At 42.7% G+C, this 26,488-nt stretch overlaps 1 protein-coding gene across 3 annotated transcripts in view; it reads left to right on the top strand.

Moving 5' to 3' along the window:
* Positions 1–26,488, top strand: part of PAX3 (paired box 3) — a 107,026-nt gene that overhangs the window by 5,235 nt on the left and 75,303 nt on the right. Inside the window, exons 3-4 of one of the 3 annotated variants that reach the window (XM_079975893.1) lie at positions 295–421; positions 2,934–3,068. In XM_079975893.1, the coding sequence (XP_079832019.1) occupies positions 295–421; positions 2,934–3,068 (262 nt within the window). Of the gene's footprint in view, positions 1–291; positions 422–2,933; positions 3,069–26,488 lie in introns of all 3 variants that reach the window. The other 2 variants (XM_079975892.1, XM_079975894.1) reach the window with 2 other exon arrangements.

The raw sequence follows: 26,488 nt of genomic DNA, 5'->3' as shown, positions 1-26,488 counted from the left end.
ATTTTAAAAGCCCATGTTCGAGTCATTTCACATCTTTGCTTCAGCTGTTTTCTGTCAAATTGGCACCCCAGGGTCTGCAAAGCCGAGGAGATGAGGATTTGTTCAGGAAGTATCCGGGATTGGTCCTGACTTTCAGCAAGTCAGAAGGGATTCCACCCCTAGGCTGAGCCCTCGATGTTCATTCATCCTCGTGGGGCGCCTGGTTCTGCTCCCCACCCCCGCTTTCTTTCCCATCTCTCTCCCCGCAAAGTGTCCCAACTTTTGTTCCTTTCTGGGTCGTTTCTATTAAAGCAGGTGACGACGCCGGATGTCGAGAAGAAGATCGAGGAATATAAACGAGACAACGCGGGCATGTTCAGCTGGGAGATCCGGGACAAGCTGCTGAAGGACGGCGTGTGCGACAGAAACACCGTGCCTTCAGGTAAGTCCGAAGGAGACTCATTCAAAATGCTTTGGGGGTTCACCAGCTCCCGGATCCTGCACCCACTTAAGCCGATTGCACAGATCGATGACGTCTGGCATGGCAGGAAAGGGCTCAACCGCAGAGCATCTGCTTGGCACCCCCAAGGAAGGGTTGAGAGCCTCTGCCGGCCAGTGTAGACCATACTGAGCTACCAATGGTCTGCCTAAGGCAATCTATCTTCCTAAAATATATTGATATGGAAGTTGATTCAGTTGATTCTGGTACACCAGCTCCCAGGTAAGTGTGCGGAAGGTGACATCGAAATTAGGGGAACGCCTCTAAGGAAAGAGGCTAGTGCCCTCGAAAACTTCGCTGGAATTGTCAACCCAGCCCTGAAAATACTTCCTTACAGCCAGTCGTTTTTACAGCTCGATCCTAAGCGGCTTTACTCGCAAGGAAGCCGCACTTAATTCAGTGGACAAGAAGTCTAAGAAAGACCGGAGCTTTCACTCCCATGGATTTCATTGGAACTTTCCCCCACCCAATAGCACAATTAAAGATGCAGGCCGGATCGAGGTCGGTTTAAAGTTAAACACCACATATATATAATTGTTTTAGAAGCTCGCCCTGCCTTCCTCCCCCCAACCCCCCGCTCTGAGTTCCCATAAGAGACATCAAACGACGCTGCTCTCGACAGACTGCAGGCTTTCACGGGCCCTGTGGGGCCTTGCGCGACTTGCTGGATGAGTGTCTAGGATCTGGCTTTATCTTATAGGCACTGGATGAAAGAAACCGATGGAAAGAGATCGCGTAGCGTTGGGGAAAAGGCTGCGAGCCGGGCTAGGTAGTGGGACGTAGTAAAAGAAGACAAGCAATCTTCGTGGCTTGTCATTTCCTTGAGTTCTCATAAATCCGGGTGATCCGATTAACCACAATTGAAGCGCACGTAGCGTCGAAGCATCAGGCTGGGAAGGTTTGTTTTTAATTAACATCCTAGAGCATCGCTTTTCCGCTTCTCTCTCTCTCTCTCTCTCTCTCTCATTCCTTTCCTCCCAGAGCAACAATCCTGGGACCCGAATATTTAGCAGGCCTGGGATTGGAAAAAATAAATCCCCTATTTTTATTTTTTTTAATGTATAAGAAGCACAAGGACATTCTTTATTTTTTATTTATTTTGCTCATTGGGAATGGAAAAGGGCTTTTGCAAACGGTGCGACGCGATTGTGCCGTCTCGTTTTCCACTCGCGCATCCTCTGAGAAAGAAAGGGGGAGGGGGAATCACTCTTCCTCGGAAGAATTCCAGAACTAGTCTATCGAGGCGTTTCGCGCTGAACCGTCGCAAGAAGTGGGTTGTAAGCTATCTTAGATCAGGAAGCGGAGGCGGGGAGTAGGTGGGCGAGAAGCCTGTGGGAACGTGGAAGGACTGATTGGTGGTGGCCCCCGACATAGTCAAGACTCGGAAGGAATTAGTTCTTTGATGGTTCCAGCGCGGAAAAAATGCGGTGCGCTGAGTTAAAATATCCAACTTTCCTTCCCCAGGCAAGTTCATCCTTATAGCAAAAAGAAAGGAATTTAATAGCCTGATCCGCAACCAGTTTTGGGAAGCGAAAGTTTTGGATTTGAACTCAAGTTCACCCCCAGAACCTTTACAAAGTTCCATTGAGATCGATGGGAGTGAAAATCCATGGGAGGAGAAGGACTTTCACTGCACCCAGCCAGATGCACCCGAAGCCCGTGGGGTTAATACATATATTCTGCTCGCTGCCGTTTTGCAACAAAGGTTGAACCTAACTCGAAATGGCTTCGACGTGAGGCTGCATTTCTATGCACTCTTTTTTTTGGGGGGGGGGGTTAAGCCCTAATGAACACTTACTTCCAAGTAAACTTGCAGAGGAATGGGTTGCAAAGCTTCCAGAACTCCAAGATCCGGATTCTCCGCAAGTTTATTCGGAAGTCAGTCTGCACTGCGCATTCAGAGGTGTGCTCAGTGTGGCTTCTCTCAAGGCAGTGCTCATACAATTACAACCTTTTACATTATGATGGTTATTTTTTTAATGTAGGGTACCAACCTCTCTTTAAATCTTTCGTTTAGTTGGATTGCAGGTCCTGATTTCCTCGCGCTTCAGCTATTGATCTTCTTAATGCTTTTAAATGCGCACGGGGTCTTTCCTATTTATTTCTTCGTTTGTTTGTCTTGGGGGTGGGTGGGAAGAATTATACATTCACTCCTTCAGTTTTTTAAAAAATTATATGTCAAGACTGTTTACAACAGAATCGTAAAAAATGCAATAAACGGCCGAGCAGTCGTAATCCTTTAAGCTACAAATCAGAAGGAGCGCTAAACTTTTCTGTGATGAGCAAGGGATCCGAAAGGATTCGCCCCGAGACTGCCAAACGCCACTAGTCCCGAAGGAGGTTCATTGCCAACCCCTCAGCACATAAGCAAAGGATGCTCTCTATAGTTAGTTGCAGCTGCTGCCGCCTCCATCCAGCTTCTGCCTTCAGTTATATTTCCCCCTCTTTCCCCAAGTGAGCTCCATCAGCCGTATTCTGAGAAGCAAATTTGGGAAGGGAGAAGAAGAAGAAGCCGAGCTGGAGAGAAAGGAAGTGGAGGAGAGCGAGAAGAAAGCCAAGCACAGCATCGACGGCATCCTCAGCGAACGAGGTAAAGAGCGGCCGGCTTCTTCTTCTTCTTTGAGGGGACCGAGGCGCCGTTAGAGAGTGCAAATATGATTGATCAGGGCCTATAGCTTTATGGGACAGAGGAAGGTGTAGAAAGGCCGAACTCTTTGGCTAGGGGAGCCGTCGAGCATGTGGATCGAAGGGGGATGTTGGGGGGCGTCGAAAGGGTAGGACTGGCTGCTCCGTTTCCATTTAGGAGAATTTCCGGGAGAGACACTTCGGTGGTGTTTGGCTTTGGAGGGGAGGGTTGGAAATGGGCTTACCCAAGTGTCGTTCGCGATTGTGAAAAGAGGACCCTCTAAGGGTGAGACTTTTGGGCGGCAGCAATAGGTAGATTCAAGAAAGAGAGAACCGCGAACAGGTCCCTAGCTCCCTAGCCTCTGAAAGCTTTCCTGATTGAAGAGAAGTTGGTTGAGATGACTGCTCTCCTTGTCTGCCTATCTATTGAAGGTGCATGTCAGTTTCAGCGAGATATTGCGACTCTGTCGGCCAACAAGTGGTGCAGTTGGGTAAATTTTGATTCTGGGACTTAAGGGCCTTCGTCACTCCGGCACTTACTTAAAAACATGGTGAGCCCCTTGCTGCGTTTCCCCTGTCTACTAGCTCATTCCACTGTGCGGGGGCCCTGGACGTCTGCCCCAAAGTCCCACCCTGGCGGTACAACTGTCCTAAATAGGTGTATTTGGGAGTTTTGCAGGATGGAATTATGTATATAGGTTTAGGCCTTGTGTTTAGACAGACTCTAGTCTCGGCCTAGCTGTATTTATGCTACCTTTTGTCTGGGAGTCGCAGTACTATCTTTGGCGAGATCTCCGTCAGGAAGAGGACATCCCCACTGAGGGAACGTGTCTTCCGCGGTTCCAACAGTACAGACAATGATACTTGCTGTACTCCTCTTGTCCTTTTCTTGTGTCTGGCGCCTGACACAGGCAGAAATGAAAGCAGGTAGAGATTCTTCCTAGGCTGGAGAAAGAGCAGGGATCACAGCTTCACTTCTGTGTGAGGCGGCTGCCCAAGGGACAGGAGCAGGGCCGGGAAGAAAGGTGGCAACCTGATCTAGTCAGCCTGTAACCTGCGGCCGGGTTTCCCCCTTCAAATGTAAACACATCGATTACAACTCATTTTGATATTTTACGTCTGCTTGAAGTCCCACACCCATTCGGTGCGTTCAAAAACTCGGGCTGGTATCTTGAGCACAGTTGCCCAAGGGAAAGCACCCGATGAACTCAATGGGACTTACTTCTGAAGAAACAGGGAGTTGGGATCAGGCCCTAAATGCTACTTGTCAGACAAAAAAAGAAACAGTCCCATCCTTTCCGATGGCACGGCTTCCAAATTGGTGTCCTTGCAGCTTGCTTGCTTGCCTGTTTGCTTGCTTGCTTGGAAGCAAGTCCGCTGATTTCCGTCTGCATCCAGGGTCGTCGCCTGCTCTTTGACCGAAGTAAGAGAGCTCAGGGCATGGGCGTAGCCAGGATATTTTTTTTTGGGGGGGGCAGGCATTATGGGGGAGGCAGAGCCGAGCTGTCTGTAATGCAATTGGTCAGTTAGTTAACTATTTTTTATTTATTTACTTGATTTAGGGGGGCCGCTGCCTCCCTGCCCCCCCCCACGCCCGTGGCTCAGGGAAGAGTTATTATTCTCCGGCTCATCCGTGTTAGGCTAGGATGGGACGGAAAGATGACAGTCTGTCTGACCCTGAGTGAGTTTTGCCCTCCTCTCTCGTCTTCTCTATCCCGGTTGCTAGGAAGTCGATTTTGCTGGGCTTTGTTGCAAATTAACCCGCTCGCTTTGAACGAACTTATCTGAAAACGTCGGGATGCGCGCTTTTTGCGCTGCAGAACCGGCCTGGCAATGTGTTTTAAAGCAGGAATGCGGGTGCGTTGTAGGCCTCCCGGTTCCAGCAACGTTTACGCGCAAGGAAGTAACAGTGCGCTTTTATCCAGGTTTACTCAGAAGAAAGTCCCCCGGCGTTCGACAGGGCTTTACGCCCTAGTAAGTGCGCCTGGGATTGCAGCCCAAGGGAGTCCCACGGAATCCCGGGGGCGCTTTATTTCCAAGCTGGAGCGCTGAGCATCTTTGCCAGAGAGACAGCGCGATCCTGCGCCCAGGAAGCAAGTAAGCAAGCGAGCAAGATTGAATTTAGCGGGTGAACAGGCATAGGAAAGCTTTTCTCTAAAATTTGGAACAGGCATGAATGGACGGAACCGGAGGTTACTACAACAACAACAAAGTTATCGGCATGTGTGGGTTATGGAATGGGCTGCCAGAAACGCTCGATTCAATTCTGTATATTTCTGGGTGAGCCGAAGAGAGAGAGAGAGAGAGAGAGAGAGAGAGAGAGAGATGGATGGAGGACACCCAGTTGTGTGAATTCCATGGTCTCTAAACTGCTCAGTTGGAGAGTTCTAGTCTCTTATTCACTTTAATTTCATGTTATTAAACAACTTGCAATCTCGACCCAGAAGTGGGAAGAGTTCTGAGTCTGATGTTCCGATCAGCAAGCGTGCGTGTGAAATCTAGAAGCAGATAAGGCTGCACGTCCAAAACTTCTTTCCCCTCCCCCACAAAGCAAGGCTCCCTCCCCCGCCTTTTAAATCTCACAGTATTCAATTGGCGTTATTTATGAAGAGTTCGCAATCTGGGGGGAAAGAGGCTCCCAGTAGGGGTAGGAGGGGGGGGGGAGAGGAGGTTCGTTGTCTGAACTTGTTGTGAAAAGCTAGTTGCTCAATCGTGTGGCCAGAGCCGTTTAGTCCCTTCCCCCCTGTGTCCTTAAATCTGAACAGTATTTTGGGTTAGTCAAGCTGAAGTCATTAAATAAAAAGGGACAGGGGAGGGAAGGGGGGGGGGGAGGAGGAGGGAGAGAAGTCCTTGAGAGAAGGTCGCGATCCTGCCCGTCTCCTCCCCGGGCTTCATGTCAAAGGAGAGATCCTGCCCGTTAAAGTAGGATAGTAGCGTGCATAAGCCATCTTTACTACTATTGTAGTGGGCTTTGCTAACTTTGAAGTAAAAATAAATAGGCTTGAGATGGCAGGAACGCAGGAAGATACCAGATCTATATATCAATATCTATATGCTGCTCTCCTCCAAAGGGTACCTGGGTTGTTGATTTATAGAACTTCCAAGTTTTATTCTAGCAACAGAGGGAAGAAAGTGAAAGAATAAAGAGAGATTTTTTTGAAAAAAAGGAACTCTCTCTCTCTCTGTACACACATGCACGTGCACATACACATTTAATGTGAAAAACAAACCATAGCTAGATTAATACACAGTCTGGGGCTATGATTCTATTTTGAACCTCTGCTGTGTGTGCTTAGTCTGTTGCAAATCCTGCTTCAGTAAGACCTACTACACATAGAGAGATTGCAGCTTTGCATTAACACAGTAACAGCAGTCAATGGAGCTGACTTCCAAGTAAGTGCATTTGGATCAGGGCGCAAGATAGATTTCCATCTGCTTCAGTAGGGTTCTTCTTCCCCACCCCCAAATTTAGAGTCTGTTGGAGTTGCCATCTAAAGGAGGGGAGGATCCTTAATCCACTTCTCTACAGGTTGTCTGTTGTTGATGTTGGAGCTGGTTTTCCAAGACCTTATGGCTTGAGTCGGCAGACGGGGCTGTTGCCAGTGCCGGGATGACTTGTTGTGTGAGGTTCCCCTCGCACTCCTCCTCCAAAGCTTGCCCCTTGCACATCCACCGTAGGCCCTGGAGAACAGGAGACAAAAAGTACCAAATGAGCTGGTCAAACATTTGTACAACTTTTCCAGCTTTTACAAAGAAGGCCTTCTATACACAATCTACACTTGGAGATGAACTTGGAAAACAAAGAGGGGAGAGTCCATTGAAACTCGCACTTTAGCTCTGGCCAGACAAAGGTTCAGCTCGCAGCAGCTTGATGTGGACAAAAGAAGGCAACCTTTTTATAATTCAAGGAGAAAAGAAGAGAAAACAGGCCCTACAATAGGGCCAGAAAAGACATTATGGGCTTGCAATGAGGGATGAATTATTCAATGAGCCCCAATAGCCAATGCTCTGAGGAGTTTTATGGACTCTCCACCGTGGAAAAAATGGCTATTTTCACCTACAAAATGTCTCTAGCCTTTCTAGACGGCTAGAGATGCCGACAGCCATTCAGGAAGGACAACTGAAACCATTCTTTAAGACTATAGCATCCCTCCACATTGTAAAAAGAGAGGGGAGGGGGAGGTGACACCCTCAAGCCTACTAGAGATTTAAGGAGAGCTGCATCTTCACAGTGTTCAAATGTATATGTCAAGAAAGAGAGGCACAAATGGAGAAAAACAATGCCGGCAGGTTCATGGGTTTATTTTTTTTATTTTTGTTAAGGCAGATTGGTCACTGAACAGGAGGCCTCTGCACTGAATGTAGATTTCTACTCTCTTAAATCTTAGCAGCGGAATAAAATGTGGGGTGAAGAAAGGATGGCTAGGGAAGAAATAGCTAATGTTAATGGCCAACACATTTTTATTAATGATAAGGCCTGTTTTCATTGCGTTGTGCTCAGTCTTGAGCTCATTTATTTGAAAATGAACCTTGTTGATTTAAAATTTAGGTAAGGATGTTTGGCTGGAGATGTCTTGGTTCTGGGCTAAGTCATGGTGCCAAACCTCAAGAACACCGAATAACTGTTATTTATTTTATTCAGTCCTTAACAAAATGCATTTCAGATCATTTTTGGCATTTCAGAACACATATTCCCCAAAATGGAGGCACTCCAAGTGACAAACAGATTTTTTTTTTTTGAATTGAATCAGGAAGTTTAATCATAAACATATTTGCAAAGGCTATTGGAAGTCTTGCTATTTGTTCCTTCAATATCTGTGAAATAAATGGTTGTTTTTTTTTGTCAGAGCAAAACTTAAAGGATAATCATTTTTTTTGTTTCTTTTAATTCTAAATGTGTCTTTAGTAAGCTGATAACTACTGCAACTAATAACAGTGAGAAAAATGGAATATGGTTAATTTTCTGAGCCTCAAGAAATGGAGATTTATTGTTGCCATTATTTAGTATTGATGGCTGTTTCTAAATGCTCAAAAGAATTTGTATCAGTGGATTTGTTTTGAAAACATTATGTATGAAATGAATCTTTAAGACACTTGCTCACTGCACAGCATGTTTGGAGCTCAGATAACCTTACGAACTGCATCATAAGCTTTCTTTTAGATTTCCTTTATGAAGGCATTGGTTTATGACTGGTCTTGCTCTTGGTTCTGTGTTGGAAACTTTAGAATTATGAACAGAAACTTCTGTGGTAGAAACTCCAGGGTTATGAATGGTGCAATGACCTCTCATGAAATGTTTGTCCAGAGACCTCTATGAAATGTAGGCTTCACAAATTTCAGAAAGAACTGGCTTTCTGCATCTCCAACCTGTTTTTTTTTTAAAAAAAACAAAAACAAAACAAAACAAAAACAGTTCTGGGGAAATGTAGAGAACTTTGCATAATTCACAGCTCAATCTTTCACTATAACTTTGTTCTTAGACATGTTGACATCTAGGGATGAGATGAGTTAAGACAGAAATTGATTACATATTTTTCTTGAAATTTTAAAACAGTATTGTACTCTTCAGTGCTGGATGTGGTTGTAATATTTTATTAGCACACTAAGAGATTTTGCTGTACACTGGTACTTATTATTCAATCCCATGTTTAATCTTGAAGGAAGAAGGTATTTGTTAATGTAAGCAGCTGCTAATTTGGGAAAGATTCCTATGATTATGAGTGATTTAAGAAGAATAAATAACAACGCCCCTTCCCAGAAAGCCAGTTTGTTCTAGTGGAGCTGTGATATTTGTTGTGTTGCTGGATGCAGGAAACTCAGGCTTAAATCTCTGATTTTCCAGTTTGGGCATTACTTTGCATATCCCATCTTGTAAGGTTTTTATGCAGGTAAAATAAAAAAACCAACAGGACAGATTTCAATTTTTTTTTCAAAATACAAGTATTCAGATACTCACAGCGAAGTGGACCAGATTATCTGATTATGTGTGAGCCTTCCTCGCTACATTTTTAAAAATGCACACTAGTTGTTGTTGTTAAAGTTTCTGTAGCACCCATAAGGGCAGTTTACATTATAAAAAATACAAAAATACATAACATAGTAACAAAGAAAGAAATAACACCCCCCCCCCAGTTTAAAGTGCCATAGATTGTTTAATTATCCACAGGCCTGAAAGAAGAGGAATGTTTTTTTCTGGTGCCTAAAGATATGTAATAAAGATGCCATGTAGGCCTTCCTGGGGAGAGCATTCCACAAGTGGGGAGCCACCACAGAAAAGGCCTGTTCTTGTGTTGCCACCCTCCGGATCTTTTGCAGAGGAAGCACACGAAGAAGGGCCTCAGACAATGATCCCAGGGTAGTTGCCTGTGTGTTAAAAATAACATTTATTGTGCCCAATCAGACCATCTCATATATAGTTCTAGAACAGGAATGACTGCTCTTATTGGACCTGAGGACCACCTTCACCTTTGCCAAACCCTCCCTTCGAGGGCCACATGTCAGCATTAGGTGTTGCCACCTCCAGTCTGCACACACAACATTGGGAACCCACACTGTGGACACACACAGTAGAAACACATACACAGTCTCAGATATTCCCTCTGCAGCTGAGGTTTAAACCTCTTCACTTAGTGCAGCACAGTCACAACTTTAATTTATTTTCTTTTTGCCAAACATCAATGGATTCTCGGGGGACAAGAGGAGAATAAGTTGCTTGAGGGGTTGAATCAGGCCTGTGGACGAGGTTCTCTCCCCAACCCTTCACCAACCTGTTATAAGGATCCCTGTTCACGAATTGTGTTCTATGGATAACAGTCCTGCCTCCATCTCATGATTTGTGTTTCATCGACCTTGTCTACCCAATGACTTTTGGTTGTGCTTTCTACAATGGTCTCCTAAAGAAAAATAGCTCTGTGGTATACTTGGTTGAAATTCTTGCTTTTTTGAAACTCACTCCATAAATTCTATTTCCTGTAGTTACAGTGTATGAATGCATTTTGTTCCTTGGAGGGTTGCAATATTTCTTGTGGCAGCATCTAAAATTAGATTTCAGTGTCTTCAAACTAATGCTATTGATTGTGAAGGATATGACTAAGATGCCTTAACTAATTATTTGTGTGGACCAGTGTATAGTCTCTCTTTTTTAAGCGTATATATTTTTTTTTGGAGTGTTATCACTTTTGGCAAAACAACAAAGTTCTGCTTGATTTCGAGTCAGTTTCTTTAGGGTCTCCATTTGAGACTGCTGCTTTTTGGAAGGCCTATCCTATCCCTCTAAACCAGCCGTCCTTAACATAGTGCCTTCCAGATGTTTTGGATAACCCACTACAGTGATGGGAGTTGTGGTCCAAAGCATCTGGAAGGCAGCAATCTGGGGACGGCCCCTCCAGCCTTAGTTCAGGGTGCCAACAGCTTGCAAGGTTTACCCTTGTCTCTGGTTCTGCATGTATTGGGAGGGAGGGTATGTATACCGGTAATCTACTGGAAGATAAGGCAATTGCATATCTAAGATGGGCAGCCCCCAGCTCCCAGTATGTGAAATGTGAGCCACTGGACATGCACGTATGTGAAGTTCCTTTTCAGCAATAATACATGGCTTCATTTCAAATGGCCATACCGTTTGCAGGCCTGGGATCAATCATGTAGATATTTCCTGCCCACTCATTGCTCTTGGCTGGGTAAGGATTGGTGTGGGAGGAACCCCTGCTATAGAAATGTGAAGTGAGTCTCAAATAAGTGGCTGCCATGCTGGTGTTGGTACTGCAAGAAGGGCACCTGTATCAGGACTGGAAACCTGCTTGTCTGAGTCCAGAGTGGTTATGAAGAACACTTCAATGCAGCACATATTGTAGGCATGGACGGGGAAGACTCCTGAAGATGTCGCTGTGAATTGGTTTACTGCTCATGCATTTCTTTCTGCACCTCTGTAATACATTGTGAACCTGCACATTGTAAACAGATCACCCCTAAGATCCCAAAATACATTGCAATAAGTTTCTAGTGCCCTGCCCCCAAATTTACCACTGTTAGAAAAGGGATGGGGGGTCGGATCAGCATCACTGCCGCCTATGACAAACAATTATGGAGAGTTGCACCATACTAGAATCTGCAACCACGGGCACATATGGTGGTGCATTTGAGGGACACATTGATAGTCTTCTTGCAATTGCTACGAGTCTCTAAAGAAATAAAGTGGACGAGAAGCCTTTGTGTTGACCTGAGAAGCATTCAGTGACACATGGTGATGTTTTTTTTAAATGAATAATTACTTGACCCTGTATTGTTCTGGCTTACCTGTGGATATCTCCCTTGTCTGTTTCCAAGTTTGGGAAATGATGTGGTTTTAGCCTGGAATGGAAGCTCTGGTCAAGTGAAAAGGAGATAGACAACCATCCTCTCTAGGCCTTCTCCCGGCTTCTTCTGAAGCATGTGCTCGGGAGACATTGCTGTTTCTTTTACTGCTGCGCTGGGTGACTCCTCCTGCTCAGCGCTTGAATGGCACTCTCTGTTCTCTGACCCAGTGGAATTGGCCTGCAGGCATGGTCACAATGAATTGTTCCCTAGTCATGTGCACTATTCCAAAGAGCTCTACTCATCCCAACCCTCTACCCTTGGCTTCAGTGAGAGAGCAATTCAGGCTGGAGCAGACTAAATTGCCTCCTTTCTTTCTCTCTTACTTTCATCTCGGCCAAGCTCTCCCTCCCTTCTCTTTATTTCTTCTTTGCCCGAGGCACACATTAGTGCAATTTCTTCAGCCACCGCTATTTTGAAGGGGTGTGTGTGTTGTGGATGTGGAGGGTTCTTTCTTTCTTTTTGAGAGAGAGAGAGAGAGAAAAAAAGATGCGGACACAAAAGGCCCGCTCAGTAACTAAAAAGCTGAGACCAATGCGGCTTCTCTAGCTGGGTGATGCTTTTCCTGTTTGTGAGTTCGGGGAAACATTTTTTGCTTTGTGCTCTAATAGAACCAGAGGACAGATGCTGACTGTAAATGGGACACGCGACAACCGGCCTCTAGCTTAAATATTTTGAAGTAGCATTACAATTACTGACTTGATACGCCAACTTTGAAGTGGTTGCACATGATCTAAGAGACTGTTGGGCCTCTATGGATGATCAGATGTTTGGGGTTTTGTTGCTAGGCATGGGTTTTTAAGGATATTTTTTGGCTCATTAAAGCATATAAATATTTTGCAATGACTAGTCAAAGCGGAGATAACGTTGTCACATCTAGATCCCAGGCTGTCATTAATCATTTTCTTTATTAACACAGAAGAGCTTACAGGTCCTGAATGGGGGAACAGATCATTTTCATTTTCTACTACTACCTCTTTAAGGATTGTTTCATGTGTACTCCATTCAAGCGGCAGAAATCATCAAATGACAAGCTATGTGTGCCATAATTGTGTGAAGATGTGGTGGCATCAGGGGAAAAAAGAAAGAGGGGAAGCATATTTCTAGGTGGGAGTGCTAAGATCACAGAAAGAAAAATAACAGTATTTGCTAATGACAGGAGTCCAGAAATAGGGGAGAAGTGGGGAATTGTTGGTGTGTTGGTGTGTTTGTCCTTCTGCAAATATGCTGGTAGGCCTTACTTGATACATAAGAAGAACCTGTTGGATCAGACCAAAGGTCCATCTAGTCCAGCAGACTCTTCTCACATGGCTAACCAGATACCTGTGGGAAGCCTGTGGGAAGCCTGCAAGTGAAACCCAAGTGCAGCAGAGCTCTTCCTATCTGCGATTCCAAGCAACTTTTTATAAGAAAGCTGTGTGTGTGTGTGTGTGTGTGTGTGTGTGTGTGTGTGTGTGTTGTTACAGGGTAAATCAGCCATGTTCTTAACACGAACATCTTCAGAGAAAGCAGGGCTGACCCAAAGCACACATATTGCTGTCTGACTGAGGCTAAGGACAAACCAGTGTCCTGCTGCAGAAGCTGATCTGACTAGCAGTCAAATCCTCTTTCAGCACTGGTGGAAGGTCTGTGTTGTCCCGAGGGTGGCAGTCTGCCTCAGTGGGGATAGGGCACCCTTAGCTCTGTCCTCTGACACCTTGCTGCCACCCCCTGTTCCTCAGCGTCGGCTGCCTGAGGGGGCTACCTCACTCTGCCTAACTGAGTGAATAAAACTATTTCACAGATCTTCTTTTATAATCTTGGCAACTTTGCTGAACTGGGAGGATTTAAACAAAGCAACACCACTGTTGGAATTGACAGTCTTGACTGTATGAATGATTTTTTTTTTAAAGTTTCTCTATTCCTGATAGAAAGGTATACTCAATGGTCACAACTCCTTGGAGAGTGTAAACGCTGAGGCAAATCTGGTTTTGCTGCAATGTGAAGTGTAGGTTGACCCACCAAATATTCCATTCAAAGCATTCTAAAGTATTTAAACATTTGCTGTATTTCATTCTAAACTTTTTTTTTTTGTAAATTCAGCAATACACAGGATGTAATGTTTTAGGAGTCTAATCAGACTTACACATCAAATCCATTGCAAAACTAAAGGGGTGTGTGTGTGTAATTCTAGGAAGTTTCTGAGATGCATTGAAAGACTGAGATATTTCCAGTACCTAGAATACTGTAGGCTTGGCAAGGGCCTAGTTCACCTTAGATTAGGTTTCGTTTAGTGTTTAATATTGTAATATGCTTTAGGGAGAAGAGATCAAGCAAAGTTGAGCTTGATAGATCATCAGGAGTCCCCCAGGGGCAGTTTATAAAACAGCAGTGGGAAATGAAGCAGAACTACAAAGTACTCAATGGTTAATTTAAGAAGAAATTGAGTGAAACACAAAGCAATAAATCAGAGCAATCTTGTCAGTGTAGGCTTCTCATTGTAAAATGCCATCTTCTATTGCACGGAACAAAAGTAAGGACTGAGCAGACAGGCAATCCAATTTGCAAGAATTCGAAATTGCTTGCCAAATTCAGGGATCATTTTGTTAGGAAACATGATATACAGCAAGACAGTGTGTCTCGCAAGGCTTTGTTTAATAGCCAGTGGGGCACCCCTTTCTTGTCTTTGCCCTGAGGTACTCTGTCCTATCACATGCTGTTTCCCTAATTCAGTTTTGAAATTCATGTTACTAGAGAAAATCAAACTGAAATATTGTGAAATCAACATTAAAAACTCACAACAGACCTATGGCAGTTTAATAGGGTGATGTGAGATGCCTGTTTAATTGGTTACACATCAAGATGCCCCATGAAAGCCTACATGATAATTCAAAGGGTGTGAAAGTTTTCAGAGTGATCCAGAGTTTACACCTGTAACTAAGGAGGCAGTAAAAGGCAATTAAGCAGTCAGTTGGATGTCTTATCTTTCTGGGTGCTCCTCTTGTTATTTACAAGTAAGAATTACAATCTGAAAAGGAAGTTCCAGCATCCCTGGCAAATATTAATTATGTACTAATTTGGGGATAACTTTAAGTGCTACGAACATGGTAGTAGCTCACTCCCTCCTGGCTGTTGATGCTCTATTGTAATTCCTGAGATCAAAGAAGGGTCATTTCGATTTATCTGTCTTGGAAAATCCTTCTTTGTGTCCTTAACCCTCCATGGATTAATGGCTGCATTGCCTATGGCGATCCATGAGATTAAAGAGAGTCTGTATACATATCCTTCATTTTAACAGTCAATGTAATTATACATATATGAGGTTATTCTATTTATATCCAATTCATTTTGGGTATGGATGCCGGGCAACCCAATTAATCTTCAGTTAAAACAAAGTTTCATTGTCACTTATTTTGAAATTACATGAGCAGGCATTTTTTTGTGTATTAGTAGAGTTCTTACAGGAACAACAATGCTTTTACAATTTACTTTTAACTGATTTAAGCCAGTAATAATGGTAGCCTATAAGTTCAAGAGCCTGGTCTTAAAAAATGCAGTGAGATCTAACTTATTGAGCAAATGTGTTTAGAACTGAGCTGCAAGAAGCTAATGTAAGTTTATATGAAAGTAGGTTTGGCATATCATGTGATTAATACTGGAAGCCAATGAAGCTACAGATGGCCATAACCACATCATGTGTCCTTTCCATGTTGGTTTTGCATTTAGAACGTCACTAGGGCAGTGTGTGATGAAACCATGTGGTAGGGACAGCCACACTGTTCAAGCAACTTAATCAAGGTTTGATCTAATGTGCACCAAGAAAAAGCATCCCTCACATGTCCAGCAAAGTGCATCCTTGGCCCAATTCTCAGCACATCATGCTGGTAGGGTTGTTTCTATGTATGCATTGTGTCTCAGATTAAATAGTGTTCAAATACCAGGGCCTTAGAAAGTGCCCATCAGATTTTGACACTAAGCAAGCAGTGATGATCAAGCAGGTTTCAGGTTTACACTGGGTGGTTCAGGACAGTCCATGCAACTGCTGTAGCATAAGTAGGTTGATTAACTACTGCACTGTATGCAAGTGGACATTAAAAATGGTCTCAGAAGATATAGGCATTTAGAAGTTGGCCTACTAGCCTGCATCCATGATGCTTATTCATGGGTCAGATGGGGCCATGTAGCTTGCATATACTGGGTGCGGCAGCCCAGATTAGTCTCTTGCTTGTCTTCTTGGGGGCAAGTGCAGAACTGCACAGGAAGGCTGTGGTTTGCATGTCTAGCATCTTTGTGTGTGATATCTTGGGAGGAAATTCTGCTGCCTTTTCCCAGGGACTTACAGCATTTCCTATTGTACTCAAGGTGACATTCAGGTGGGAATACAGGCATCTGGGTGGTGGATGTGGTCTCAGTGGAATTTTGTCAATGCAACATACAATACATCCACTTATGTGCTTATGCGTCATTTCCTGAGGGTTCATGTACTGCCCCCTTGCAGAATTCTGTGCCATACAGCTAACAGGAGTAGTCATGTGGAAAACAAACAGGTTTTAGCACTGGAAAGAAAGCAATTTCCAAGCTGTGTAACTCAAACAAGCATTTGTCTTATGAAGGGTGAAGTATGTGCCTTATGCAATCAAACTGTGAATGTACAGCCTGATGCAATGTATACAGCTCTTGACTCTTATTTTTGGAAACAATGACACAGAAGCTTTTTATCAGATGGCATCTTCAGGGGTGGGGTGGGGGAACACAGCAAAACACAGAGTGAGAAAGGCTCAGGAAGAGAATCTGGAGATCAATTTTTGGTAGTATAGTCTAATAGTGTAGAGCTTTAATTGTTACAAGTGAAGGTGTGATGGGTAAAAGTTAGGTTCTAGACATGTCTGCTTTTACAAACATGACTTTTCAATGTCGTGGATTTGCATTTGCTTTACTTCAAGCAATTCTTGCAGTGGAATAACACTCCTTACAAACATTTGTTGTGTATGTTTGTGTTCAGATTTAATGCGATCATTAGTTCTTTTCTTGAAACAAAGTATTTATAGAACAGAAGGTTTTGAGAGAAGGCCTTCAGTTCCCAAAGTGTTTGATACATCACTGGGCTTCACTGGTATGTCTCATTTCCTGATTAAAAATTGGTTAAAGATTCAGTCCTCTTATTTGGGAGTAAACACAATTGAATCTAGTTTAAACATGAATACACACTGTAAAATACTTGGGGCACAATTCAGTCAAACACAAATATTTTCCAGTCCCATTTGGATAGATTATGGCATTTTGATTTTATGTTGATGTGCAACATACTGATGACAATTGGGATTTTCTTCTAAGTAAGTGTGCATTGGACTTCAGCTGTGATCCTTAGTCACTTTCTTAGAAATCAATTTAAATAGTTCTGCAGAAGCGAAGAGAATGAAACGGCTTCCATCTAGACTTCAGCACAGTTTAATAACTTCATGGATTGAGTTTCCTTTATTTCTCTTTCCCAAATGGATAAGTAATACACGGTTTCATTTCCATATTTATTTATTTGCAGTCCTGCACGTATCAGTTACAGAGGGCCTTGTTAAGAATTTGTATATCCATTGTGTTTCACTGTTTTTTGTTTGTTTTTTTTGAAGTTCAAAAATGGATATGCAGCTGTCTCTCTGTGAGACTTGTAGTAGCTCATCATGGTGTTGTGAATATCACATAGACTTTTGGTGTGAAAAAGAAAAAGAAAAAGAAAAAAAATTGAGGATTTGAGGATTGACAAGGGTGTTTGTTTATAGAAAGTGGCTTCGTTGGGTGTTATATTGGAGTTGACAAAGTGAATATTGTTTATATATACAGTCATACCTCGGGTTGAATGTGCTTTGGGTTGAGTGCATTTGAGTTGCGCTCTGCAGCAACCCGGAAGTAACGGAGCGCATTACTTCTGGGTTTTGCCATTCGCGCATGCGCAGAAGCTCAAAATGACATCATGCACATGCGCAGAAGCGGCAAAACGAGACCCGCGCACGCACATGACGCACTGTCGTTTGTTATGTTCGCTTCAGGATGCGAACGGGGCTCTGGAACGGATCCCGTTCACATCCCGAGGTACCACTGTAGAGGACAGATGAAGAATCGGAGGTACCTAACCTTCTGAATTTTATTTTGTGCTCTCTCTCTTTTAACCTCTTTTCTATTTCTTTTTCTTATTTCTTTCTTTCTCGTTCTTTATTCCTTTCTCCCATCTCTTCTCTTTATCTTTTTATTGTATTTAGATCAAAGTCTTAGTTTGGACAAAAATGGGAAACTATATTTGATAATAAGTTTTGTATTTTTCTCTCTAAACCCTAATAAATTTTTTTTTAAAAAAAGGAACATGGGAAACTGCTTTATACTGGGTGAGACCATTAGTCCATTTGGCTGGCAGTAGCTCTCCAGAGTTTCACTACGAGGGTCTCCCTCCAGTGATATCTGAAGATGCTGGGAGCTAAATTTGGGCACTTTTGTGTGCAAAACGTATCTTTTACACCTGAACTCGAAGTCTTCACCCCAAAGCACCAGCCTTAATTCTTCACTAAGCATTGTCTGATTATCTGAATATATTTTGTTAAGAAACCAACCAGCCAACCATTGTACTTCAAGTATATTAGTACATTTTCTTGGTCTTTTTAGATTATCCATAAGCCCTTGTCCTGCTCCTCCTCCTTTTGAAGATCTATGGAGCAGCCATGCAGAAAGAATGGAGTTTGTACTTCCATCCACATGTGTGCATTTGCCATTTGATGTTCAATGCACAAAATATCTACCAGTTTTACCCTGTTTTAAATTCAAAGGGAGATCATTTTCTGCTGTGGTTCAATTTTGACCTCGCACTGGATGTTTCACAAGTATGCCGAGATTGTGGGTGTTATCTCTTGAGAGGCAATATTTCCTGATAAAGTAAAAACTAATTGGTTCCGTTAGTTGTAAGATGCAAACGCGCCTGACTGTAATGCTACATCTGAAATAATACTTTATCTATGTGATTGATCCTGGCATATCTATATGATATCAGCACATTAAGGTTACTCTGCCTGCCTCCCGAAGATGTATTAACAGTGCTGTCCTCCTTTCCATTTTTAAAGGGCAGAATGAGAAGCCTGAGGCTCTGTGCTTGGCCAGATGAACAAGTGGAAAGGAAGGGGTTGGCCTTTCCTTTCCCTGCCAACTCAGCAGTGGAAGCCTTTGGGAGAAGTCTACCATTTTCTCTCTCTTCCACTTCTGTCCCATTTACTGTCCACACACGAAGACATTAATAAAAGACTACAAAGTTAGTCTAAATGAAACTGATTTGAAACTTTGTCCTGAAACAGTAACTGCAGATATCCTTGCACTTTCAAATATCCCTATTTTCCAGTCTCCGATTTGCAGAAACTTGTTCCAGTTTCTGATTTGATCCCATAATTTCTTAGGACATCCCAATTTTCATCTGAGAAATATTGGAGGGTATGGAGTTATGCGATCCCTGAGCCAAGGAGATAAGAAGATACAACCTTTAGAAGACATTTGATGGCAGCCCTGTATTGGAATGATTTTAATGTTTAATGGGTGGTGTATAAATAATAGAATTATTATTATAATTATGGGATAGGATATCCCTATTTTCATCAAAGAACTGTTGGGGGGTATGTAACTGTGATCAGCCATGGATCATGTGAAGTAATAACAAATTAGGGTGCCTTTGAGCATATGCAAAGTGGTTTCATTATATATTTATTCCCTCAGCTCTGCTGAATGTGGTGTGAGTCTAGCTGCATTGTCCTTTTCACAGTCTGCCTATTGTTTTTCCTCCATAACAAACTTGAGCAGATGGATAGAACCAATGTCAGGTCTGGTCAGGCTGGCATTTCAACTTCTAGCCCTTCCCCTCCTAAGACACTAGCTGCAATGTGACCCTAAGAATAGGGTAATGGACTGAAATGGAAGAGATATCATTTTTCACTAGGCCTCTGGGCTGCTGAATGAGGATGGAAAGAGTCTTTCCCTCCTCTCCCCTGCTGAGCTTGATGCAATGGCTTCTGTGAGGTATTGGTTGATGGAAGGAGGAGTCGAGCTTCTCAGCAGTGCTGGTGAAAGCCATGCACCCCTTCTCTTCCCACATGTATTTCACATAATTGGGAAAGAGTTTTTCTGCTCAGGTTCCACTTATGGGTTTCCCACAGACATCTGGTTGGCCACTGGTAGGATGCTGGATTATAGATGGGTCATTGGCCTAATACAGCAGTCCCTTCTTTAAGGTTCTTATCGCATCTCTATGAATCGAAATAGAAATCATGTGATCATTTTCATATTATGGGTTTTTTAAATGCTTTTTTATGTACTGTACATGTGAATAAATCTCTGTACACAAAAAAGGAACTGTTCAGAACTGGGTGTGGTGGGAACACAGAGGTGCTATTTATGCTTATTGAATTGCCATGGTAACATATCTGAATGTTCTTTGATGTTTTGATAATGCTCTAACCAAGAACACTAGAAAATTTTTGTGGGGTGGCTTGGGAAATGAGTGAAATATGTGAGCCTCCAAGAATGGAGATATGTACCTGCTCATTTATCAAATGCATGTGATAGGCGATCTGCGAATCTAATTACATGACTTACTGGCAAACATTGTGTGCCCCTAAAGACTAAGACTTGTGCTGCATCAGTTTTTTTTTTTGTTCTCTACCATCAGTGTACAAAATCAAATAGTTTGTTGGTCAGGACAAGCCACAAATTGCTAGAGATCTGCCCACAGTTTACTATGCCCTAAAACGAGGTGTGATTAAAAAAAAAAAAAGTAGCCTAGGAATCTTTTGTTGTTGAGAATAATACACTTGGTACAATGGAATGCTTTTCTTCCAGTTATGTATGGGCGAGTGTCAATCAGTCCCAGAAGAACCTCAGAGACTCACAGGAGAGTTACTAGGCACTTCCATGAATTTCTGTAACTTTGAAAGAGATGCAGGCATGTAAATTTTCCAGTGTGAAGAAGGAATAATGCTAAGAAGGAATAATACCCCAAATATTCAACTCTTCAGGTACATGCTATTCTCCCCAATTAGATTCAGAATTGAATCCAAACATTTAAACCATTTAATTCTGTATTTTATTAGATTTTTTTTTTACTTGCCCTTTACTATAAAGTTCCTGGGATGGGTTGCCACAATAAAATATACAAATATTAAACAGTTTAGCCCCTTCCCCCAAAACAATAAAAATGAAAAATTAATTAAAAACATTTCCCTATATTAAGAAAGTACAAACATTTAAAAATGACTCCATATATAGATTCAGTTGAAAACAATTCCTATACAGATGTAGAACAGGATAATGAACTCCACTCAAAAGGCTCGTTGGAGGAGGAAGATCTTCAGTAGATAGTGAGAAGAAACAGTGCAAGCATCTGTTCTAAACCAAGTATCCAATCTAAAGTGGAATGTGTAGCCATTCATTCATAAGTGTGGTGGCAAAACTGGAACACAGTAGCAAATATCCATTCTCTTGAACATGGAGTCTTCTTTCTGGTATTAGTCTTGGAACAGTTTTAACTATCCCCGCCCCCAAGGATATTGTGAATTAGCCTATGCTGTGGGATCTTTGGATGAGAAAGTCAGGATAGAAAAGAGCGAACAAATGTCCAGTTATGACTGATTGTATGTTGGTAGCAGAGTTTGAAAACTCTCAGAATTTGAAAGCCCAAATTTCTAAAATGGCATTAAAACTGAATGATATTTTTGTAGCCAGGAATGCGAATTTGGTGGTTTCTGACCTGTGACTTTGAATTGAGTTTCACAGGAGGCCAATTAGCATTTGCTCCCCTCCCCCCCAGTATGGTGATGTGTCAATGGATGAATCAGTAGCTATGACATGCCCCAACTCCTTCTCAATATTCCATAGGGTGTTTACTTTTACTCATAAGGTGAGACTCCCAAATGGTATGTGGCTGGAAAGGGAAACCACAGTTCAAAAAGGCAGGGAGAAACTAATTCAGTATGCAGTGACATCCCGGTTTTCACACTCACACATTACACAATGCGGGTTGGGGCAACAGGGCAGCACAGGGTAATGCTAAAAGGAGAAGCTGTGGCAAGCAAGGCTCATCCGCTGCCACTGCTATGCTATATTACACATGATGCTTCTGACCTGCATATACACCCAGAACACATTAAGGGACAATCTTATGGCAAGATCCGCCAGGATGAGCAGCTTAGGACACAGCAGATCTCTGGCTCAGCCAGCTGTTTCCCAGCTCAGCTGGTGTTACATCCCCAATCCCAGCTGAGCTGAAAATACATCAGTGTCACTTGCTCAGCTGGGGCTCAGCCAGCTGAGCCAAAGCTTTCCGAGCAGAGGCCAGTGTATGTCCTCCCAAAAGGTTGATCATGGGCATGGTGGTGTGGAACTAGAGGGAGAGGGGCTTGGGCTGGAAACTAAATTCGTTTAGCTTGGTCACATCACTTGGTGTCATTGCTGGTCCAGCAGCAGGAAACAGAATATAAACAGAAACCTATGGGCAAGACTGGCCCTGGTAAAACACTTGCCAGACCTGATGATCTGTGCCTCCCACTTTCCCCTAAGTCTCCTCCCCAGCCAGCAGTCTTAAACTCCATCAGAGAGGGGCTCCATGCACTCTCTGAGCTCTTTGCTCTGCTGTGTGCAAAGCTCTCCATGCCCTTGGATACAAGGGAGATGAATACAGTAGGACTGGTTGTGAATCTGTTGAAGCCTCAGCCCCCACTTCCTCCCCAGCTGCCTGTCCTACATCTGCACTGCTTTCTGCCTCCTCCTCTTCTCTCTTACTCAAGCCCATTGCTTGTTCAGCATCCAGCCATTCTGCACTCCCCTGTCATCCTCTGACCTGTCTTCTGTGTGCCACCACCACTCCCCTGGCTCTGAGCCTTCCTCTTCCAAGGCTTTCTTAGGGAGTTCTCCAGCTAGTGCCTCCCACCACTCCTCCTCATCCAGCCAGTCCCTGACACTTGGCAACTGAGCACAGAACACTGTTTTTCCTTTCTGCCAGACTTTGAATCTGGTGTAACTTTGTGCTGGCTTAACTTAAACTGGCTTGCTTTATGCCAGTTTCTTGTGCATAAGTTTGCTCCTTATGTAGAAGGTGCTACATATGTTTCAAGTTGTGTTCTTAGGGTATATAATTCATGATTCTCCTAAAATGCATTCTGTTGTCTCACCCACCCCAATAGCTAGTTAGTGAAAGTAGGGAAGTTTGCTTACATCAAAATCTTAAACACATTGACTTAGACACTTACTATAATTACTTATTTTGTTTCATTTATAAATCACTTCCTATGAAGCATCTTGAAGCAATTTCAGAGCACAATAAAAATAAATAAAACAACTGCACATGTAAAAAACCAACAACATCACATATATAACAACAGTTAAAACAATTGCATAAAGAAAAACAATCCAAATCCAACCCCGCTAATTTTATTGGTTTCAATAGGACTTGCTTCCATGTCCATATGCATCATAAGTCCTTTATATAATACTATCATGTGTAGCAAACATGCATTGAGGTAGTGTTTAGATTTGCCCAGTATATACATAATAATGGTTAGGAGAAATACTTGCATAATGAAGAGGAAGAGCTAACTACAGTGGTACCTCGGGTTAAGTACTTAATTCGTTCCGGAGGTCCGTTCTTAACCTGAAACTGTTCTTAACCTGAAGCACCACTTTAGATAATGGGGCCTCCTGATGCCGCCACGCCGCCGGAGCCCGATTTCTGTTCTTATCCTGAAGCAAAGTTCTTAACCTGAAGCACTATTTCTGGGTTAGCGGAGTGTGTAACCTGAAGCATATTTAATCTGAAGCGTATGTAACCCGAGGTACCACTGTATATGATAGCTTTCAGCATGCTCCTGTTAAATTTGAGAGAGATTACAGAACGCCATGTTAATACTTTACAAGGAAGTAAAGGTGATTTCGTTTGTCGATTGTACTTCCATTTCAAAGTGCATGTACATGTGAGCGCATGCCAGTGGGGGCTGATGCCCAGTGGGACTAGTAGCAGGGAAGGGAGGAAGGCCAACAGGAGATGGAGCCAGAGACAATAACAAGCAAAGCCAACAAATTATTGAGTTCTACTTCCTCGTGAGTTCTACAAAGGCAGCACTGAGATGGAGGAGGAAGTTAATAGCCAGTGCTGCCCTCAGGACTGGTTGTAAGGGTGGCTGGGGGAAGGTTAGTGGGGCAGTGTCCCATTCACCCTAATGGACCATCCTCCACTGACACATGCATATATATGGGGTGTGTACATGTATGATCTTCTGCACTGGTTAACCAAAAATGAGTTGTCTTTGCCGTAAAACCCACACAGCTGATGACGCTGTAGATGCCCCAAAGGTCAGAAAAATAAAAAAAAATGATGCTTCCTTTCTCTGAACTGTTTTTAAGCATTTCACTTCTGAACTAGACATTGAAAATGACTGAGCTGAAGTTACTGACTCTGCAACAGAACCTTGCAAAGTAAAGCCATTTACCTGCAAGTCAGTGGTTCAAATCTGCCTGGAGAGTGAACACTGTCGCATTGGCAGAATAAAGACACTTTGCAGCCAAGTAGTTTGGGAACGCAATCCAGCCCTGAACTGTAGCCCTGGTGGGTTCCAAAAGAGGCCACAGACAGACAAACCAGTTTTGAGACACAGCTGCCATTCACGACTAGCCAAAACTGTTATGAAATGCCCCTCGCTGTTTCCTGATGGGTCTGAAACACTTGTTTCACTCACAGTATTAAGGACGGTTTGGCTCTGGCTTTGCACTAGTGACCCAACTGCCGAAGGCGTTGGCTGTGTTCTTATTTTGCAACATGTGTTAGGTGTGTCACAGAACCGACTGACTGTGGGTGTGCTGCTTCTAAGGTATTTTTCCTTTACTATTAAATAAGACGGATTGCTTGGTTATTGGGGAAAGCCCCCAATACAATATTGCACCAGAGTCATTATTCCTGGCCTGTACAAGTTTGTTCTGGGTATAAGCTTCTTCAGGTATCTGAAGAAGTGTGCATGCACATGAAAACTTATACCCAGAACAAACTTAGTTGGTCTCTAAGGTGCTTCTGGACAATTTTATTTATTTATTTAGATATAAATATACTTATGAAACCTAATTAGGCTATCAGTTAGTGGGATCATTTGTAAAAATAATCGAAACAGCTTTATTACAAAAGAGGTGCCCAGCTGCTTTTCAACAAATTACCAGGAGAAACCAGTTCTGAATCATGCTAGAAAACTAATATTAATGGCCACACCCTGGCTTTAGTTACACCATTTTGAATTTGCTGTTAAATCCATTTTTGGATATCCCTGATTTACTCATACTGTGAGTCAGGTCAGAATAATCTCCTGATATTTGTGTTTGATATAGATTGAACAAGAGAAGTAATTCAGGGACCTTTCCCTAGCGGAGGTCATGTAGCCAAGTTTGAAAACATCCATTACAGGATTTTGTTTCCTGTAATTATTTCTCTTTGGTGTCTCTTATTTTCTTCCTTCAGCAAAATGCTGGTAGAGGTTTGAGGATGAGTTAATATTCTATTTAACTCCAGAATACATTAAATCAAGTTGTGTACTGGAGCTTCACATGTGTTTTCTGTTAAAATATTTAGAGTTCTTTGTCGTTACAATGCAGATTATATTTGTAAAGTGGTAAAGCCTACTTTAATAGTCTAGAAAGTTACATTTACTGATTAGAGGCTTCGGAAAATTCTGACTACGTACATCAGATCCCTACTGGGAAAGTGTTTTGCCTCGTGATTAAAAGAGGTTACTTTGTGTATAAATAGACAGTCAGAGATTTCAGTAAAATTACACCAGGAATAAATCTGAGTTAATATCAACTCAGAAGAAAAAGAAGAAAAGAAATAATGAAAAGTAGGATCCAATTATCATATAGGCTGGTGCAACCCTATTGGTATCAATACAACTACTTTGGTGTAATTTGTCACTTAATAGTCCCCTAGGCCTGCTTCAAAGGTTTTAAAAACATTGTAGACTTTTGCCAAGAGCCAAAGGATTTAACAATGCCTCCACAAAAGACAGCAGACACACAATCTTGTTGTTGTCTTTGATTTCACTGTGTCTGCTCCTAGACCCGGACTGCAAAAATTCTTTATTCTGCAAGTGTAAAGAGCAGTTGGCTGACTTGGGGTTGGGTGCTGCTGCCTCGAACACTGTAAGGGAAAGCCAAACAGAGGACAGATCTAGAGCGTGGGGCTGTGTGGAGGGTTACAGTTTTGTGATCGCATGCCCAACAAAGTGAACTTGTACATGTTGCACTGAAATCAGTGGGATATAAGTACAGAACTATGCTTCAAAATTCCCTTGTTTTCGGTTGCACTTAAGTGAGCATTTATTTGGATGGCAATCATTGCGCATCTTGTGCTCTCTCTGTACTTAATATGTGTTGTGACTTAAAGCAAGCCCCATGGAAATGAATAGCTTTTGTAAAGCAGCAGCTGTTAATTGATCAATTGCATCAATACTTGTGGATATTATAATGGCTGTAATAGATATTTTCAGAGCATGTTGCAAGAAAGCAACATAGAAATAAGTTACACAATCTACAATTGTCTAAAAGGCATTGACCCTCAAAATCTCTAAAGAGTTGACATTTTTGAAAAAGTTGTTAAATACATTTTTGAGTCGCAAGGTTTTTGCAATTAGTAGTATCTTTTTATCGGCCCGCTGATGTTGGGGGTTTGAAGTTTTGCATGTTTCAGTTGTGTAGTTGTTTCGGCTCTGTCCGTGGATCATTTTGTTTCTCCTCTTCAAACTTTCTTTTATGTGGGACCAATAGATCTTTAAGTGGCAGAGGGGTGAGGCAACAACCAAACTGAGGGGGGGGGAGAGAATTCTTGTTAAATGTGAGCATTTTCAGATTTGCATTGATTTCCATTTTAAATCCTTGCTGCAGAAGGGATCGTTTTCAAATTAAATGCACTCCACTAGAGCCCTAGGTTCAACTAAACGGAGGGGGAAGGAAAGTCCCAAATCTTCCTCTTTTAAAACATTTTGAATTACCACAGTAAAGACAGAAAAC

Source organism: Podarcis cretensis (genome assembly GCF_951804945.1).
Source record: "Podarcis cretensis genome assembly, chromosome: 5".
Lineage (NCBI taxonomy): Eukaryota > Metazoa > Chordata > Lepidosauria > Squamata > Lacertidae > Podarcis > Podarcis cretensis.
This window is presented reverse-complemented; position numbering and strand designations above follow the sequence as displayed.